At 54.1% G+C, this 14,706-nt stretch overlaps 7 protein-coding genes across 7 annotated transcripts; 4 read left to right on the forward strand and 3 right to left on the reverse strand.

The window, feature by feature from the left end:
• Positions 1 to 152: 152 nt before the first annotated feature.
• On the forward strand, positions 153 to 1,277 carry SPSK_05381 (cytochrome c peroxidase; the record flags this gene model as incomplete). The annotated part of the gene is made up of 1 exon (XM_016732129.1): positions 153 to 1,277. The coding sequence occupies one exon, from the start codon at positions 153 to 155 to the stop codon at positions 1,275 to 1,277; it is 1,125 nt and encodes a 374-aa protein (XP_016583640.1).
• Positions 1,278 to 2,690: 1,413 nt separating this feature from the next.
• On the forward strand, positions 2,691 to 3,872 carry SPSK_05363 (ATP synthase mitochondrial F1 complex assembly factor 1; the record flags this gene model as incomplete). Its single annotated transcript, XM_016732112.1, has 1 exon — positions 2,691 to 3,872. The coding sequence occupies one exon, from the start codon at positions 2,691 to 2,693 to the stop codon at positions 3,870 to 3,872; it is 1,182 nt and encodes a 393-aa protein (XP_016583641.1).
• A 226-nt stretch (positions 3,873 to 4,098) lies between these two features.
• Positions 4,099 to 5,981, reverse strand: SPSK_05112 (uncharacterized protein; the record flags this gene model as incomplete). Its single annotated transcript, XM_016731863.1, has 4 exons — positions 4,099 to 4,430; positions 4,515 to 5,115; positions 5,174 to 5,808; positions 5,882 to 5,981. The coding sequence occupies 4 exons, from the start codon at positions 5,979 to 5,981 to the stop codon at positions 4,099 to 4,101; spliced, it is 1,668 nt and encodes a 555-aa protein (XP_016583642.1).
• Positions 5,982 to 7,342: 1,361 nt separating this feature from the next.
• On the forward strand, positions 7,343 to 7,567 carry SPSK_05767 (uncharacterized protein; the record flags this gene model as incomplete). Its single annotated transcript, XM_016732502.1, has 1 exon — positions 7,343 to 7,567. One exon carries the CDS (start codon positions 7,343 to 7,345, stop codon positions 7,565 to 7,567), a length of 225 nt encoding a protein of 74 aa, XP_016583643.1.
• Positions 7,568 to 9,207: 1,640 nt separating this feature from the next.
• On the reverse strand, positions 9,208 to 9,636 carry SPSK_05657 (uncharacterized protein; the record flags this gene model as incomplete). Its single annotated transcript, XM_016732399.1, has 1 exon — positions 9,208 to 9,636. The coding sequence occupies one exon, from the start codon at positions 9,634 to 9,636 to the stop codon at positions 9,208 to 9,210; it is 429 nt and encodes a 142-aa protein (XP_016583644.1).
• Positions 9,637 to 10,835: 1,199 nt separating this feature from the next.
• Positions 10,836 to 11,162, forward strand: SPSK_05711 (uncharacterized protein; the record flags this gene model as incomplete). Its single annotated transcript, XM_016732451.1, has 1 exon — positions 10,836 to 11,162. The coding sequence occupies one exon, from the start codon at positions 10,836 to 10,838 to the stop codon at positions 11,160 to 11,162; it is 327 nt and encodes a 108-aa protein (XP_016583645.1).
• A 2,570-nt stretch (positions 11,163 to 13,732) lies between these two features.
• On the reverse strand, positions 13,733 to 14,320 carry SPSK_10653 (uncharacterized protein; the record flags this gene model as incomplete). The annotated part of the gene is made up of 4 exons (XM_016736976.1): positions 13,733 to 13,871; positions 13,928 to 13,942; positions 14,035 to 14,214; positions 14,238 to 14,320. 4 exons carry the CDS (start codon positions 14,318 to 14,320, stop codon positions 13,733 to 13,735), a joined length of 417 nt encoding a protein of 138 aa, XP_016583646.1.
• Between the last annotated feature and the right edge of the window lie 386 nt (positions 14,321 to 14,706).

Raw genomic sequence — 14,706 nt, forward strand, 5'->3', positions numbered from 1 at the left:
TTCTTATCTAACCCCCCCTTCCCCACTCCCTCTGCACGCTCTGAATAGTTTTTTCTTTTTCTATTCCACGGACAAACGCTCACATTTCCTTCTTTCTTTCTCGCAGAGACACATCTCCACTCTTTCGCCCGTTTCTCAATATATCCGTCACAATGGCTTCTGCTGCTTCCCGCCAGCTGTTCCGCGCCGCCACCCGCGCGGCTGCGCCTGCCCGCCGCGGCTTCACCAACTCTTCGTCCAGCGTCAACGCCTCGGCGCGCGCTGCTTTCCGCCAGGGCTCTGCCGGCGCTGGCCGCCGCTACTACTCGTCCGAGACCCCCAAGCCGGGCAGTTCGTCGAGCCTGCTGTGGGTCGGTGTCGGCGCTGTCGGTGTCGGTGCCGCTGCCTACTACCTGACCCAGAACGGGTCTGCTTCGGCTGCGGCGCCCAAGGCGGCCTTCAAGCCCGAGTTCAAGGACTACCAGGCCGTCTACAATGAGATTGCCAAGCTCCTGCAGGAGCACGACGAGTACGATGACGGCAGCTACGGCCCCGTCCTGGTGCGCCTGGCGTGGCACGCCAGCGGCACCTACGACAAGGAGACGGGCACCGGCGGCAGCAACGGCGCCACGATGCGCTTCGCGCCCGAGAGCAACCACGGCGCCAACGCCGGCCTGATCAACGCGCGCAACTTCCTCGAGCCCGTCAAGGCCAAGTTCCCGTGGATCTCGTACTCGGACCTGTGGATCCTGGGCGGCGTCTGCTCGATCCAGGAGATGCTGGGCCCCAAGATCCCCTTCCGCGCCGGCCGCCGCGACCGCGACGTCAACTCGTGCACGCCCGACGGCCGCCTGCCCGACGCCGCGCAGGGTGCCGACCACGTGCGCAACATCTTCTACCGCATGGGCTTCAACGACCAGGAGATTGTGGCCCTGGCCGGCGCGCATGCCCTCGGCCGCTGCCACACGCAGAACTCGGGCTTCGACGGCCCCTGGACCTTCTCGCCGACCGTGCTGACCAACGACTACTACAAGCTTCTGCTGGGCAGCAAGTGGCAGTGGCGCAAGTGGGACGGCCCCAAGCAGTACGAGGACAAGGAGACCAAGTCCCTGATGATGCTGCCGGCCGACATGGCCTTTGTCCAGGACAAGACCTTCAAGAAGACCGTCGAGAAGTACGCCGCCGACAACGACCTGTTCTTCAAGGACTTTGCCGCCGTCATTGTCAAGCTGTTTGAGCTGGGCGTGCCTTTCCCCGAGAACACGGAAACCTACGTCTTTAAGAACCTGGGCGAGTAAATCGTCTTGTATTGAAGAGAGTGGGAGAAAGAGAGACTTTTTTTGAGTATTCTGCATTTTGTTTTGTTTTCATTTCGGACACGCGCGATACGCCACCCCCAACCGCTTCAGCATACCATCCGCGATACCGTGGAGACCGATAGACACGGCCGATTACAAACGCTTAAAGTTCCTTTAGAGAATAGACTTCCCAGAGGGACAACCGGAGGGGACAAGTGGTTAGACATAGACGGGACAGGGGGAAACTGTAATCTACCGGGAGCACCTTAGACTTAGACGCTCCTGATGGGGCTGAATGTAATGCAAATAGCGAAGGCTAGGCAGACAAATAATCTATTTTATTTTCTCACAGAATTTCAGAACAGTGGGCAAGGAGAGAAGTGAATATATGCATTCGTTTTGCGCCCCATACGGAATTTTTTTTCTTTCCTGCCTCTGAATCCTGGCTTTGTGTCATGAACTGGTCCTGGTAAACATGACCCATCGATATTCGTACAGAGGTTCCCCGGCTTTGACACGCGAATTTCGGTCTTGTAATTCTGTAGAGAGCGCGGGACAAAAGGAACGCAGGAAAGAACAAAGAACAATGGCCTCTTTGCTCTCTTGCCTGGGGCTGTTTGTAAATATAATATTCCTTTGATTGGCCTCCAGGCTTCGGTGTGAAAATTCCGAACGCCGTTCAAAACTCCAGCGCACGACGTATGAAAGGAGCCAGACGAAAGGTGCCAAGTGTTGCTCCACCTGGATTTGGACACAAAGTGAGGTCTCTGAGAGCTTTGTTGACACTTTCTAATGGTTGCTCGAGTCTGGAAAATTTCCACATTTGATTGTATGGGGCAGCGTCGGTCGTGCTTGCCTCTTACGATGACGGGACGGCTCTGCCCGAAACGTCGTTATTTCCTCAGTGTTGTTTATTCCGGCTGTTGTTCCTCTCCAATTTCGCCCTTTCCCTCTTTGCTACCTAACCTTTGCACCTTTCTGCACGGAATGTATTTGAAGCTTGAAACGAGGCTCGTTACTTTTCAGGATGCAGCTTGATTCAAATGATATGACGAGGCTTTGATTTTTGTGACTATGCAGCCCCCACTTGTCACTTGTCTCACAAAGTGACATTGCTTTGACATCGTAAAATTGTTGTGTAAAGTTTACAAAAAGGTTTATAAAAACAATTACACCTGGAAATGCATAATTTTATTGCTTATAAAACATTGCCGTTGCTCTGTGTTCCGTAATGATGAACAGTCGTGGATCTTGACGCAATGCACGTGACACCGATTGACACGGCTGCAAACGGACTGTTGCGCACGTAAAAAAATTGGACACTACCGATCGCTGACCTCACTTTGAAGAAGCTCGGTACCCTCCACTTTTAGACACACCTCGCCACGCGGCACATTGCATAACGACACAACCATGGCGTCCGGAACAGCGAGAACGGTCATTTTGTCGGCCAGCCGCCTGCAGAGCGCTTCAATGCGCCCTCTGCGCCATTTGCGCCCGTCATTCCTCGTCTGTGGACGTGTCGCCTGCTGCGCCGCCGCCGTCACAGCATCCCACGCCCGCCACCGGACGCCGATGCTGCAGCGCCTCTACTCGACAGAGTCCTCTTCTCCCGCCGCCTCCCCTTCACCACGCACCCCCTCGCCAGCCAATGACGTGGTTGAGCGGTACCGCAGCCGGCTCGAGAGCAAGGCGCAGAAAGAGGGCGTGGCCGACATTGACCAGCTGCGCGCGGCCTACATGGACAAGATCGAGGCACTGCGGCGGCGCGATGCTGTTGTTCCCGAGGGGGCCAATGTGGCCGCCGACACACCCACACTCGCCACGTCCGAGCCGGCCTCGGCAGAATCGTCCCGGCCGTCGACACCGGCATCCGAGTCAGCATCCTCCGAAGCGTCGACAGCGAGCTCTGCGTCCACGACTGCTGCGTCGCCGACCGCCTCGGCCGCCTCGGCCGCGTCAACACCCCGCGGCGTCCGCCCCCTCGCATCGCTGCTCGACCTCGACAAAGTGCGCACGCTGCCCGTCGAGGAACTGTCGGCCGTCTGGCGCCTCCGCTTCGCCAACGACCCGCTGTCGCTGTGCGCCGTCATCCCCGCCCAGACATATGCGGCCATGGAGGCGGCCGCACGCGCACGCCCGCAGTTTGTGCTGCCCGTGCCGCACCCGGAGCAGGGCGCCGAGATTCACTTTTTGCAGTGGACGTTTGACACGCGGGGCGAGCCGGCTACGGCGCCGTCGAGCACCGTGCTGTTTACGCAGCTGGCCGAGTACAAGGTGCGCGGCGAGTTTGCGGCGCCACACACGACGGTGACGCACTACACGGACCTTGCGGCCGACTGCGGCGTCGTGCTGATGCAGGGCCAGGTGGCGGACGGCCGCGGCGTGACGGCCGACCACGCGCAGTGGCTGGTCATGTGCCTGCAGCGCTTCTATGGCGCCTGGGCCATCCCCGGCACGCCCGGCTCCCAGGACCAGAACAGCGCGCTCGACGAGGGTGCGCGGGCGCGCCGTCTGCTGTTGCAGTGGTTTGCCGCCGGCGACCCGCAGTTTAGCATTGAGCGGCTAATGGAGGAGGTGGAGAAGCTGGCATGAGTGTACCGGGATACAGACCGGGATCCCACGAGACACCACATGGATAGGATGGTGTATGATACGACGAACGTCCAAAAAGCGGCCTTGGTGCTGTAATGGAAAACGCACAGACGGCACGCATTTGTATAGATATAGATAATATCCAACAATAACGAGAAGAAGAAACGTCCCCATGTACTATACCGTCTGCTCTCCTTCCTCTTGTATTTAATTGCACCCTGTTTGTCTACAGCTTCGACGCCCCGGCCTTCTCGGCCTGCCGTACCTGGTCGCGTAGTACCCGCCGCAGAATCTTGCCGCTGGGTGACTTGGGAATCTCCTTGACAAAGTGCACGCCGCCGCGCAGCTTCTTGTGTGGCGCTGTCAGTGACGCCAACCAGTCGACAATCTCCTTGGCCTTGGCTGCGTCTGTCGGCAGGCCGGGCTTCATCACAACGTACGCCCGCGGCACCTCGGTCGCCTGCGCCTTGTCCTCCACGCCAATCACACCCGCGTCCGCAATGTCCTTGTGGCCCAAAAGGATGCCCTCGAGCTCGGCTGGCGGCACCTGGAAACCCTCTGCAAGATGTTAGTCAAAAGGCGGAATCGTCAGGAACATGCAAGGACAATCAGAGGAATGTCCAATGGGGCGCAACAACGTACTGTACTTGATCAACTCCTTGAGACGGTCGACGCAGGTAAAGTTGCCGTACTTGTCGGCAATGAAAATGTCGCCCGTTTTAAAGTAGCCGTCCGCTGACATTGTCGCCTTTGTGTTGTCTGGCAGGTTCAGGTAGCCCTGGAAGACGTTCGGGCCCTTGAGCCACAACTCACCAGGCTTGCCCAGCTCCGCCACATCCGTGCCCTCGTCCGGGTCGACGAGCCGTGCCTGCATGTTCGGCAGCAATCGGCCCACCGAACCCATGAACTTGCCCCACTCGTGCAGCAGCTGCATCATCGCGACAGGCGACGTCTCGGACAGGCCGTAGCCCTGCTTGACAGGAATCTTGAGTCGGTCCCACAGCGCTGTTGCGAGCTCAGGCGTTAGCGGCGCCGCACCGCTGTGAAACATGCGCATCGATGTCAGGTCGTACTTGTCGACGACCGGGTGCTTGGAGAAGGCGAGAACCACGGGCGGCGGGACGTAGGCAAAGCTGATTTTGTATTTCTCAATGAGCTGGCACGCGCGCTCAAGGTCGAAACGGGGCATGCTGATGAGCTCCCAGCCAGTGTTGATAAAGACGAGGATGCAGCAAGTGAGGCCCTAGCTGAACGTTAGCAGGTTTGAGTAGAGAGCACCCTTTTCCCGGCACGCAACGTACGTATATGTGGAAGAACGGCGTGATGCCGAGACCCTTGTCGCCCTTGCCATCGGTACCACCGAATGGATGGAAAATCAGGCCGTCCATAGATGACATCTGGAGCACATTCGCAACGACGTTGTAGTGCGTCAGACACACGCCCTTTGGGAGGCCAGTGGTGCCGGAGCTGTAGACCAAGAACGCCAGGTCTTTGTGCACATCAACAGGCTCGGCCGTTGCGCGGCCCTTGAAAGACGGGTTTCGAATGGCACTGAAGTGGCGGAAGCGGCCCGACGGGTCGTGTGCGTCGCCGAGCAGGATAATGCGGTCCTCAGGGATGCCGACAGCCTTGGCGGCGCGCCGGGCGGTCTCGAGAAACGGCAGCTGGGTGATGACAGCCGTGGCACCCGAATCGCGCAACTGGAAGGTCAGTTCGTGCTCGGTGTACAGTGGATTGGCGGGCGAGCAGATGCCGCCGGCCCACAGCAGGCCGAGCATTGCCGGTGGAGTGTCGATGTTGTTTGGCGTGTAAAACGCCAGGACGTCACCGCGCTTCCAATTCCATAGCGATTGAAGGCCCTTGCCGAACTCGAGGGAGGTGCTGCGCAGGTCGCCAAATGTATAGCTGCGGCCGGTCTCGCTATCGGTGAAGATCTCTGCGCGTGGTATTAGCTGGCGGAGGGTAGAGCAGGGGGATTAGCCAGGACCACAACGAAAGGACTGTTGTACCTTTGCTGTCGGAAAACGGCTTCGACTTGCGCTCAAAGAGCAGCGACCAGAGGTCGACCTCTGGGATGGTGAGTGGTGGGAACGGCGACTCAAACGGCATTGTGACGGTGAATGCTGCAGAAAGGTACCGCAAAAGCTACCAATATGGCTTTTGATTTGCAACAAATGCAAGTGGAGCGGTAACACAGAAATGGTCGGATGAGAGCACAGGATGTGGGGAAGGAAAACAGATGAAGAACGTTGAAAGCAAACACAAAATAAAGAGGTACAGAGGAAATACAAATGGACCAAAGCGATCAAAGGGACCAGAAATACTCTTGGCAATGGCCGCATATTTCGGAGAACCAATGTCTCTCCGCAGTACTCCATAATTCAGCAATATCGTGGGTATCTTCGGGGGTGCAGTCCAGCTTCACTCCAGCGTCGCGTTTTGGGCCTAGCCTTGGTCTACCCCCTGTTTTTCACCTTGCGGGCGAAGCCTTGTGTTTGTTGATCCTTTTCTGATGTCTTGTTCTGACACCTTTGTTGTATTCCTTGGCTTGGCACAGACCTTTCGGCGCGTCTTTTCGGGGTGGTGGGCTCTTGTTCGGCTATCCGCGGACATCACGGGAACGCGATAACAAGCGCCGCTGGGGGATCCCAAACGTGACTTGTATTTTTGGTTGTACCATGTCTTGCTGTGTGCAATGCACATATTGCAGCCAGTCTCGATTCCCATCCTGACTTATCTGGACGCTGGCATACTTTTTTGCATAAAGAATGCGCGTGGAGCCATCATTCGGATTAGGCAGGTCTCGTCTGGACTCGTTTGAACTCGCCGAGCCGCAGTCTCCTCATTGGATCTAGCGCGTGTGGTCGTGACGTTGTAAATTCGATAAGCGTAAGGTAGTATGGGACCATTTGTGCGGGGAGAGCGTCCTGCGGAATAAGCCTGGGGTGATGGACTGCATTGGCTGGCTCCGCACTCTTGGCCATTAAGGCCGGCCGAAGCTCGCTTGCTCACGCCCACGCCCGCGCGTCCCGAATTTCGGCAGGCCTTTGCTCGAACAGCTTTGGAGCACCGGGAATGTTCGACGAATGTAGTTTGACAACGACAAGCATGGTAGGCGGTGAAGATCCAGAAACACGAAAACCTGGTGATGGCCAAAATGATCCTCGCCGGATGATGTGCTGTATCCTTGGCAGCTTGATTTCTATTCGGTGGTCAATGAAGTTGCGGGTACGAATGTCATGGTGCGTAGTAAATGGGCGGGCCATGCTATGCTCTTCTTTGGGATTGTTGGTCAGGGCGTGGGGCTTGGAAATGTGTTTGGAAGATTCTGCTATTGAAGTTTCAAAATGTGGCGTAGGATGTTTTGGATATGATCTTATGGGGCAACTCGAAGCAGAAGGCGCCACGGACATTTGACCGTTCCACGAGGCAAGGACCATGGGGTAAACCAATGTAGAAGGTTCGGCAGAATGAGGAAAGAGAGAAGAAGCAGAAACCCCGGAAAAAAGGAGGCGGAAACGGGTCGCTCTTTCTACTTTTTACGACCGCCAGCTCCTTCCTTTGAAGGAACAGCATCTGACAGTCAGCTCGTAGTGGCCATGAGCTTCCAACGGAGCCGGGAAGCAGCTACCGGAGTCGGCGCTTGGCATGCGTTGCCGCACCTGTCCAGCATCGACGATCGTGACGAAAATTGACGAAAATAATATCAAAATTCAGGAGAGCAAAGGCGTCAAAGCTCCAAAACCATGTCGACCCTCCGGTCATGCTTCCATAATTTTGACCAATTGTTTGCCGACGTCAACGAAGATGGTATTCTGAGCCAGAGTGTTGACGTCTCGGACAACGACGAAGTGTAGATGGTGGATATCGTTCATAAACGATGTTGGAATCAGGACGGACGGACGTCATAAGAAAGGAAGCTCTACCGGGTGACCGCCATCTCGATTTGATTGCAGCCGCCCGGCAAGGGAGCCTTGAGCGTGGAAGTTTCTTTCTCGCACATCATTTCACAGGATAAACCATTTGCCATCTGGGACTCTTGTACTGTTTCACTTTGCATGTTGGGTCTGCTTGGACCGCAGCGATTATTTTTCGTAATCATTCCCATTTCTGCTACCGGAAGACAAAAAAGAAAGAAAGAAAAAAGAAAACACCCCGTGGATCATATGTTCTTTTCTTCTAAATCGTTGTATCTAGATGGTGTTAATTGTATGAATTTCGCTGAGCACCATGCGCGCCAAAAAGGACACACCGAAGTAGTCAAGAAAGAAAACAAAGAGGTGGAAGTGACGAGAAAAGAAAAAGAGGTATAAATGGTAAAAAAGTTGGCTTCCGGAGGACAAGACGAGCGGCCCACAGGACCGACATGGTGTTTCGCTTCGAGGAAAGCCAAAAGAGAAAACGTGAAGTATGGTTTTTTGTTATATGCCTTTCGCCCTTCCCCCTTCGCGGCCGACGACGAAAGTTCCTCCAAAAAACAAGAAGTGAATAATGAAAAAAGCCTTTGTCGCCGACTTTGGGAAAATGAAGGATGCGATGAGTGCTGTGCCGTTGTCGTAAAAGAATGTTGGAAGACGATGAGAATCACACAAACAGCTCAATTAAAGTATTAAAGAATTAAACACATTAAGTAAGGTGATTGCGCGATTCTCTGGTTGAATTTGTCTTCGTTTCTTTGTCTGCCTGCCACCTATCACCCATCGGACACATCGCTTGGGGGGTCTTGTCTTGTTCGAGCGAAAAAGGGGGAAGGGATTCCGTCAGGCCAATCCAGCAGCCGAGAATGCAAGATAGGGTAGTTGCAACACATCGCGAAGAATGGACAGAGAACATCAGTTGTAAAAGGGACAAAGGGAAAAAAAACCAAGGAAAATGGTGGAAATCAGAATCAGATATCGTGAGAGAGAAGTAACAACGTCTGAAATGCGAAAAAGAAGAAAATAAGAGGAAGTCTCTAAAAATGCAAGGCAGTAGATCCGGACGTCGAAATCATGTGAATACGCGCAACAGTCGTCGTACGCATGTCCCCAGGCCCAGCGCCATCGCTCGTACCGTGCACTCTTAAAAACGAGATAGAATATGCCTCCAGAGCAAGCCATTCGACCGTCGTTCGTCGTTTCCGCTTTGTATCGAGATGGTGTCGCGATTCAAGACGATACCGATTAGTCAGTCGTCGTGCGGTGCTGTGTTGGCGTGTAGTTGTTGGTGATTTGTCAAAGTTTAGAAACCCATCCATGGCGCATCCCCCCGCTAATCCCCTCCGTTTCGCCGTAACATCGTCAAGTGTTGTCACCATCCCCCAAACACATTCTGATCCAGAGTTTCCGGAATGCGCTTATGCCAGGATGGCAACAGCAGCAGCCAGACCACCAAGCAGCAGGCCGCTCTGGATGAAAAGGCCCTGGGCACCGGAGGTGGTGGCGGTGGAGGGCGAGTTGGTAGGCGCAACGACGACGGAGCTGGACACGACGACGACGGTGGACGCGGCGCCGGTGGTGGCCGTGGCGTGGTGGGAGGTGGTCTTGTTGTGGTACGAGGTGGGCCAGGCGACGGTGCTCGTGTTGCTGACGGGCCAGTGGGTGGAGCTGGAGGTGGTCGTGTTGTGGCGGTGGGCCGGGCAGTTGGTGACCGAGGGGTTGCAGCGGGTGATGGTGATGGTCTGCGTCCGGGAGATAGTGGAGGTGGTGGTGCCAGTGGCAGCGGTGGTGGCGGCGACGAGCGAGACCACGAAGGCCAGGACGGTCAGGTAGAAGGAGGCGAACATTTTGGCGGTAGTTGTTGTGAGAGGCGGGTGTTTGTGTTTATTTGGTCAATTGTGACAAGTTGAGTTGTACGATTCTGAATTCTGGTCAGTCGCGACACTTCATTTTCAGGGCTGCCGTTGTTTTGTTTGGTAGGATGGCGACGCGATGAAACGAAACGAGAGAAAGGAAACCAAAATGGAAAGAAACGAAACAGAAACAAGCGGGCATGTCGATAACAAAATGGTCAACGTCGTCTGTCTGCCAGACACGTTTCATGAGCAGAGCATTTTGTTGACAGGGCGCTCTTCCTCATGAATAGGCGACGCGTCTTGAGTTGGAATGCCATCGTTGGTAGTCGTGACGCCAGGGAGACCTCTTTAAGATGCTGGCGAGGGGGACGGGAAAACAGTTTGTTGGTAAATAGGCGTCGCGAGGGAGACGTATGACATGCGCCGTTCGTTTCTTGTCCCTTTTCTCATAATTGTTGTCTCTCTCGTTCGCTCCTTTCCTCGTCTTGTCTCCAAACACAGCGCAAGAACAACTCATTAAAAACACTTACCTCCTGACGTCGTGACGTTGTGTTTGTGTATTTTCGAAATACGGCAGATGCACGAAAATACGGTTGTGAGAGAGATTGTCCGAAAGAGTGCTGTGGCTATCAAAAAGAGAGTGGTTGATTAAAAAATCAAAAAAGGAGTGGCAGTCGAAGAATCTAAAGAGACTTGACGAAAAGTGAAGGCAGCGACAGATGTCGAAGAAACGAATGTGATATCGGACAGTGATGGTGAAGAAGAAAGGAGAGAGAAGAGGAAGGGGAGGAAAGGAGAGGGAGACAAGAGTAAAAGGGGAAAGGGAGGCGATTTTCTCCTTTTCTATATTGAGGAGCACCGATTTGGGCAGCTTGGGGCAGATTAGGGGGGCAAGAGGCCTGTTCTTTCCCCCTGGAACGCAGATTATGAGAGGGAAGTAGGGGACGATTGTGGGACCGACGCGCCTGGGCCGTGACATTGGCAAGAGCAGGGAAGAACATGACCTCAAGGAAAGAGCATGGCACGGTCCAAGTTGAAAAAGGAAGTCACGCAGGGCCTGACTGGCATGACCAACATCCCACGCTCTCATACCAGTCGTTTACACAGCATAGACCCGTGCCGGCAATATCCAAGATGCATCTGCATTCTGCAGACGAGGGAGAGTGTACGGATTACGGACCATATGCACAATGCAGGCAGGCTGCCATGAGGCGGAGGCATTAATTAATTCTCGCCGCGTTTTTCACATCGTTCCTTCTCTTTCTTTCTTCTGGGAGGTGGGTGCAGTTGGGACCAGGATGTGTGGCCGAAATGGCGACAGAAATGGCGACAGGAAAGAGCAAATGAGAAAGAGGAAACTGAAGAGAGCGCGGGTTGCGCAAGAGAACATGGATGGAAAGAGCGACCGGAAAAGAGGAAAAAGCTTGGGAAAGAGCCTTTCATCCCCTGTCGCGCAAGAAAAACGCCACTGCGGTGCCACCACAGCAAAGGGCCTGTGGACCACCGCCTTGGGGTGAGAATGCAAACAAAAGACAAAAAAAAGACTTTTTCCTGGTGCTGACGAAGTGAGCCCTTCCAAATATGAGTGAGTCTTGGAGGCGCGCCACGAAAGTTCGCCGGCAGGAACCCGCCCAAAGCCAGGGGCAGGCCAATCATATTACAGTGTTTGTTGATGGGTGTGCAAGGGTGCTGTGGCAATTACAGGGGTATCCACCCTGTGAAAGACCCTCATTGGCTTAGTGATCCAGGGGTCCACTGTTCCTGCAGAAAAGGGAAAGACCGAAAGGCAGGGAAAGAGAGAGAAACAAGCCCTCAAAAGGACAAAAGGAAGGGGGGACTGGCATGCTTGGAATCGTGTGCCAAGAAAAACAGGTTCGATAGGTCGATCATTGGCCACAATCCAGGTACTGGAGGCTGGAGGGCCTGGGCCAGCAGGGGACGGGGGTATGCGATCGTGACGATGCTGGTCGTTTCACTGCGTTGCAGCCGTTTGCTGGTGAGGCGAGGTGGCAGCAATGGATATTAGAGGGGCAGTGGTAGGTGTTTGGCGGTTGGTTGTTTGGTTGTTTGGTTGTTTGGTTGTTTGGTTGTTTGGTTGTTTGCATTTGTTTGGGTTCGTCTCTTTTCTTGCACTGCCGTGTTCTCTCGACTCTTGAGCATTGGTTGTCTCGTCGGCCTTGGTAGTCCCCTCCCTGAACAAGGAAACGCTTCAAACGGGCACAATCTTCACGATCGTCAACAGTGGAATTTCGATAGTCTACGACGGTACAACCTGCTTTCTTATCATCGATTTTTTATTTGTACCCAGTCCGTCGCAATCTCCGTTCGTCTGGTCTTGTCCCTTAATCATTTCGTCTGGTCTATTGTTCTTGGTTGTTTTAGCACCCGTCGACTGGTTTGTTGTCTCCTCTTAGGCCCAAGATAGTCAGGCACAAGTCAAGTAAGGGCCACGTCAGGGCGGCCCCAGTGCGCCCTCCAATAAATGAAGAAGACGTTTGCGTGCTCTGTTAAATGGAGGGGAAGCTAGTGTGAGCGGGAGAAAAGTGACAAAGTCAGCAAACGGTCACTTGGTCGGCCCAGTTGCAAACGCTTTCAAGTAGAGTACTTGGGCTGTCTCCAAAATTGTTTGAGAAAGGATGTATTACCGTGGCCCCAAGTATCTTCAAAGCTCGGCAGGCCCACTTGGCCACCTTCATCTCGGTCGGTGGTATGGACTCTTGGTCCCCACCGTTGGCCCACTGGCACCCACTGGTGTGTCTTCGTACGAATGCTGCGCGGCCATGGAGTGAGGGTGGTTGGTGTGAGGTTGCGTCAGCTTTTTTGTCTGCCGGTGCGCCAAGAGATCCAAAGAAGGGATTGAGGAAAAGAAAGGTAAGATATCAGAACACTATGTACTTTGTACAGCAAAAATCAACACCTCGGCAGGGCGTTGAATCAGGATCATCCAGATCGTCACGATCGTCCGTCCCAAGGGACTATTACCACAGTTGGGAGTACATAGGCAAGGGGAGACTGGCAGAACTAGGTTCCGAGCGGCATGCAGGGACAGAACGGCATTGGTAATGGTGGCTCTCAACCACGAAACAAAACGACGGAACGCTGCAGAGAAGCTGAGGCGTGGCGCTCGTGTGGTGTCCCCATCGTGTTGTCGTCGTGTTGTCGTCGTGTTGTCGTCGTGTTGGACAAACATATTGGAATACGGCAACCGGCATCAGAGCGCAAAAAAGGACCAATGGCGCGTACTCACCCTGACAAGTGTCGGAGGAATATACGGATTGAAAGGCCGTGGGCGTTGAAAACTCTGATTCCTTGTTTCTTCGTTATTCGTTGGGTATTTTTTTGTTTAATGGGGTTTTGTCTCGGTCTTGTCTGACTTGTCACATCGCATCTGCCACACGTGAAAACACCAACCGCAGCGAAAAGGCCCGTAAATGCCAAGGCTTCTAGCCAAGACATTCAACGAACTGATAATTGCCTGACCGGGAACTCCAACAGTCCAACCCTCAAACATTGACTCAATTCCATGCCAAAAAAAAAGAAAGAAAGAAACGAAACGCAGAGACTTTCGCAAGACATGTTGGTGCATTACATGTGGTACAATTATGCCTTCCTCAGCTGAAATCCTCCATCGCGGGTGAAACGCCCGCGGAAAAGAAAGGTTGTCCTTGTCCACTTCCTACCTCAAATCTCCCATTCTGGCGTACGGAGTACTGTCTTTTCTTTTTCTACATCGTAATTACTATTCGTCGATATTGCTTGCTGGGTCAAGTCGCGCCGTAGTACGGCGTTGACCGGGGAGAGTTTCGTGGTTAAACCGGGGTCCAAATATATGCTAATGTTTGATGTTTGAAGTCGGTGCGGCTTTTTTGTTTCTTCTTCTTTTCTTCTCCCGGAGATTGAAGGACAATAGCGCAACGAAAACGGCGTTGCACAACCGTCACGGCACCACTATGTTTTTGTGAGACGGAAATGACGAGAACAACCTTGTCGTTGGAGGCACAAACTCGGGGGACTGCATCAAAAATCAAAGGCACAAGTACGACAACATGTGCCCCTGGATATTACAACCCAGCATTTTCTTTTCCTGTTATTTCGTACTTCCCATTTGGTGCCATCGCTCCCCTGCCTCCTGTAGACCCGCTTGGGATGCATGGCCTTCCGACCAGCCACCAGGACCGCCTGCATTGCATCGTCCGGTGTTTTCATTCTCGGCCCTGGCATGTTGTCTGTAAAGGAAAAAATATCGCAAACAAGTACCGCACAACGCCCATCCACGCCTTACCTCACCACCGCCTGCCTGTGCAGTTTTCATTGCATAGGATGCATGTCGTCGCGCCGTCGCGGAGGCCACGTGCCGAAGAACGCCTGGTCACCAAAGTAGAGGCTCACCTGCTTGAGTCCACGAAACCGGTCCAGCGCGTTTGCGGCGTGCGGTGATGGCTGCTAGCAAGTGCATGCGGTCCCAGCTCGAGGACCCAGCGCGGTCGGGCTGAGTTGCGACTCCGCTTGGCACAACACCGCCATGCTCGGAGCGACAATGCATCGAATCGCGCCGTGTTCTTGGTCAAACTGGCCCTCGCGGTAAGTCGTACAACGCCGTCTCCGTCGTCAACACATCGGCCTTGGCTGTGTCCATGTCCGCAATGTCCTGCCACACTGCCCTGTGGACCGACATCGTCAGCTCAACGTGATTCCTGTCCATATGGTGCAGTTGATATTCATGTCTTTGAGGAGATTCGAGGTGCGACTGCAAACTCTGGTTGTCCTCTGGGACTGAGATTCCCGGCCGAAAATGTACTTGTGGCCAAATGCCTCCACGGCAAGGCCCAGTGCAGCGCCATCGAGGAAGAGTCGAGCATGCGAGGTGACCATGGCTGCGATGACGCCCAGATTGTTGACAACTTGCAAAGTCTCCGCGTCGAGGGACGTGATATTGCCATCCTGCAACAAGTTCTCATCCTCAAGGCACAACGCACAAGGCACAAGGCACCTTGGTTCAATGTCCACTTGTGGAGTCGCTGTATCTGTTATCGACACGGAAGCCGTATTTTGTCTGCACCG

This window comes from Sporothrix schenckii (genome assembly GCF_000961545.1).
Source record: "Sporothrix schenckii 1099-18 chromosome Unknown Cont49, whole genome shotgun sequence".
Lineage (NCBI taxonomy): Eukaryota > Fungi > Ascomycota > Sordariomycetes > Ophiostomatales > Ophiostomataceae > Sporothrix > Sporothrix schenckii.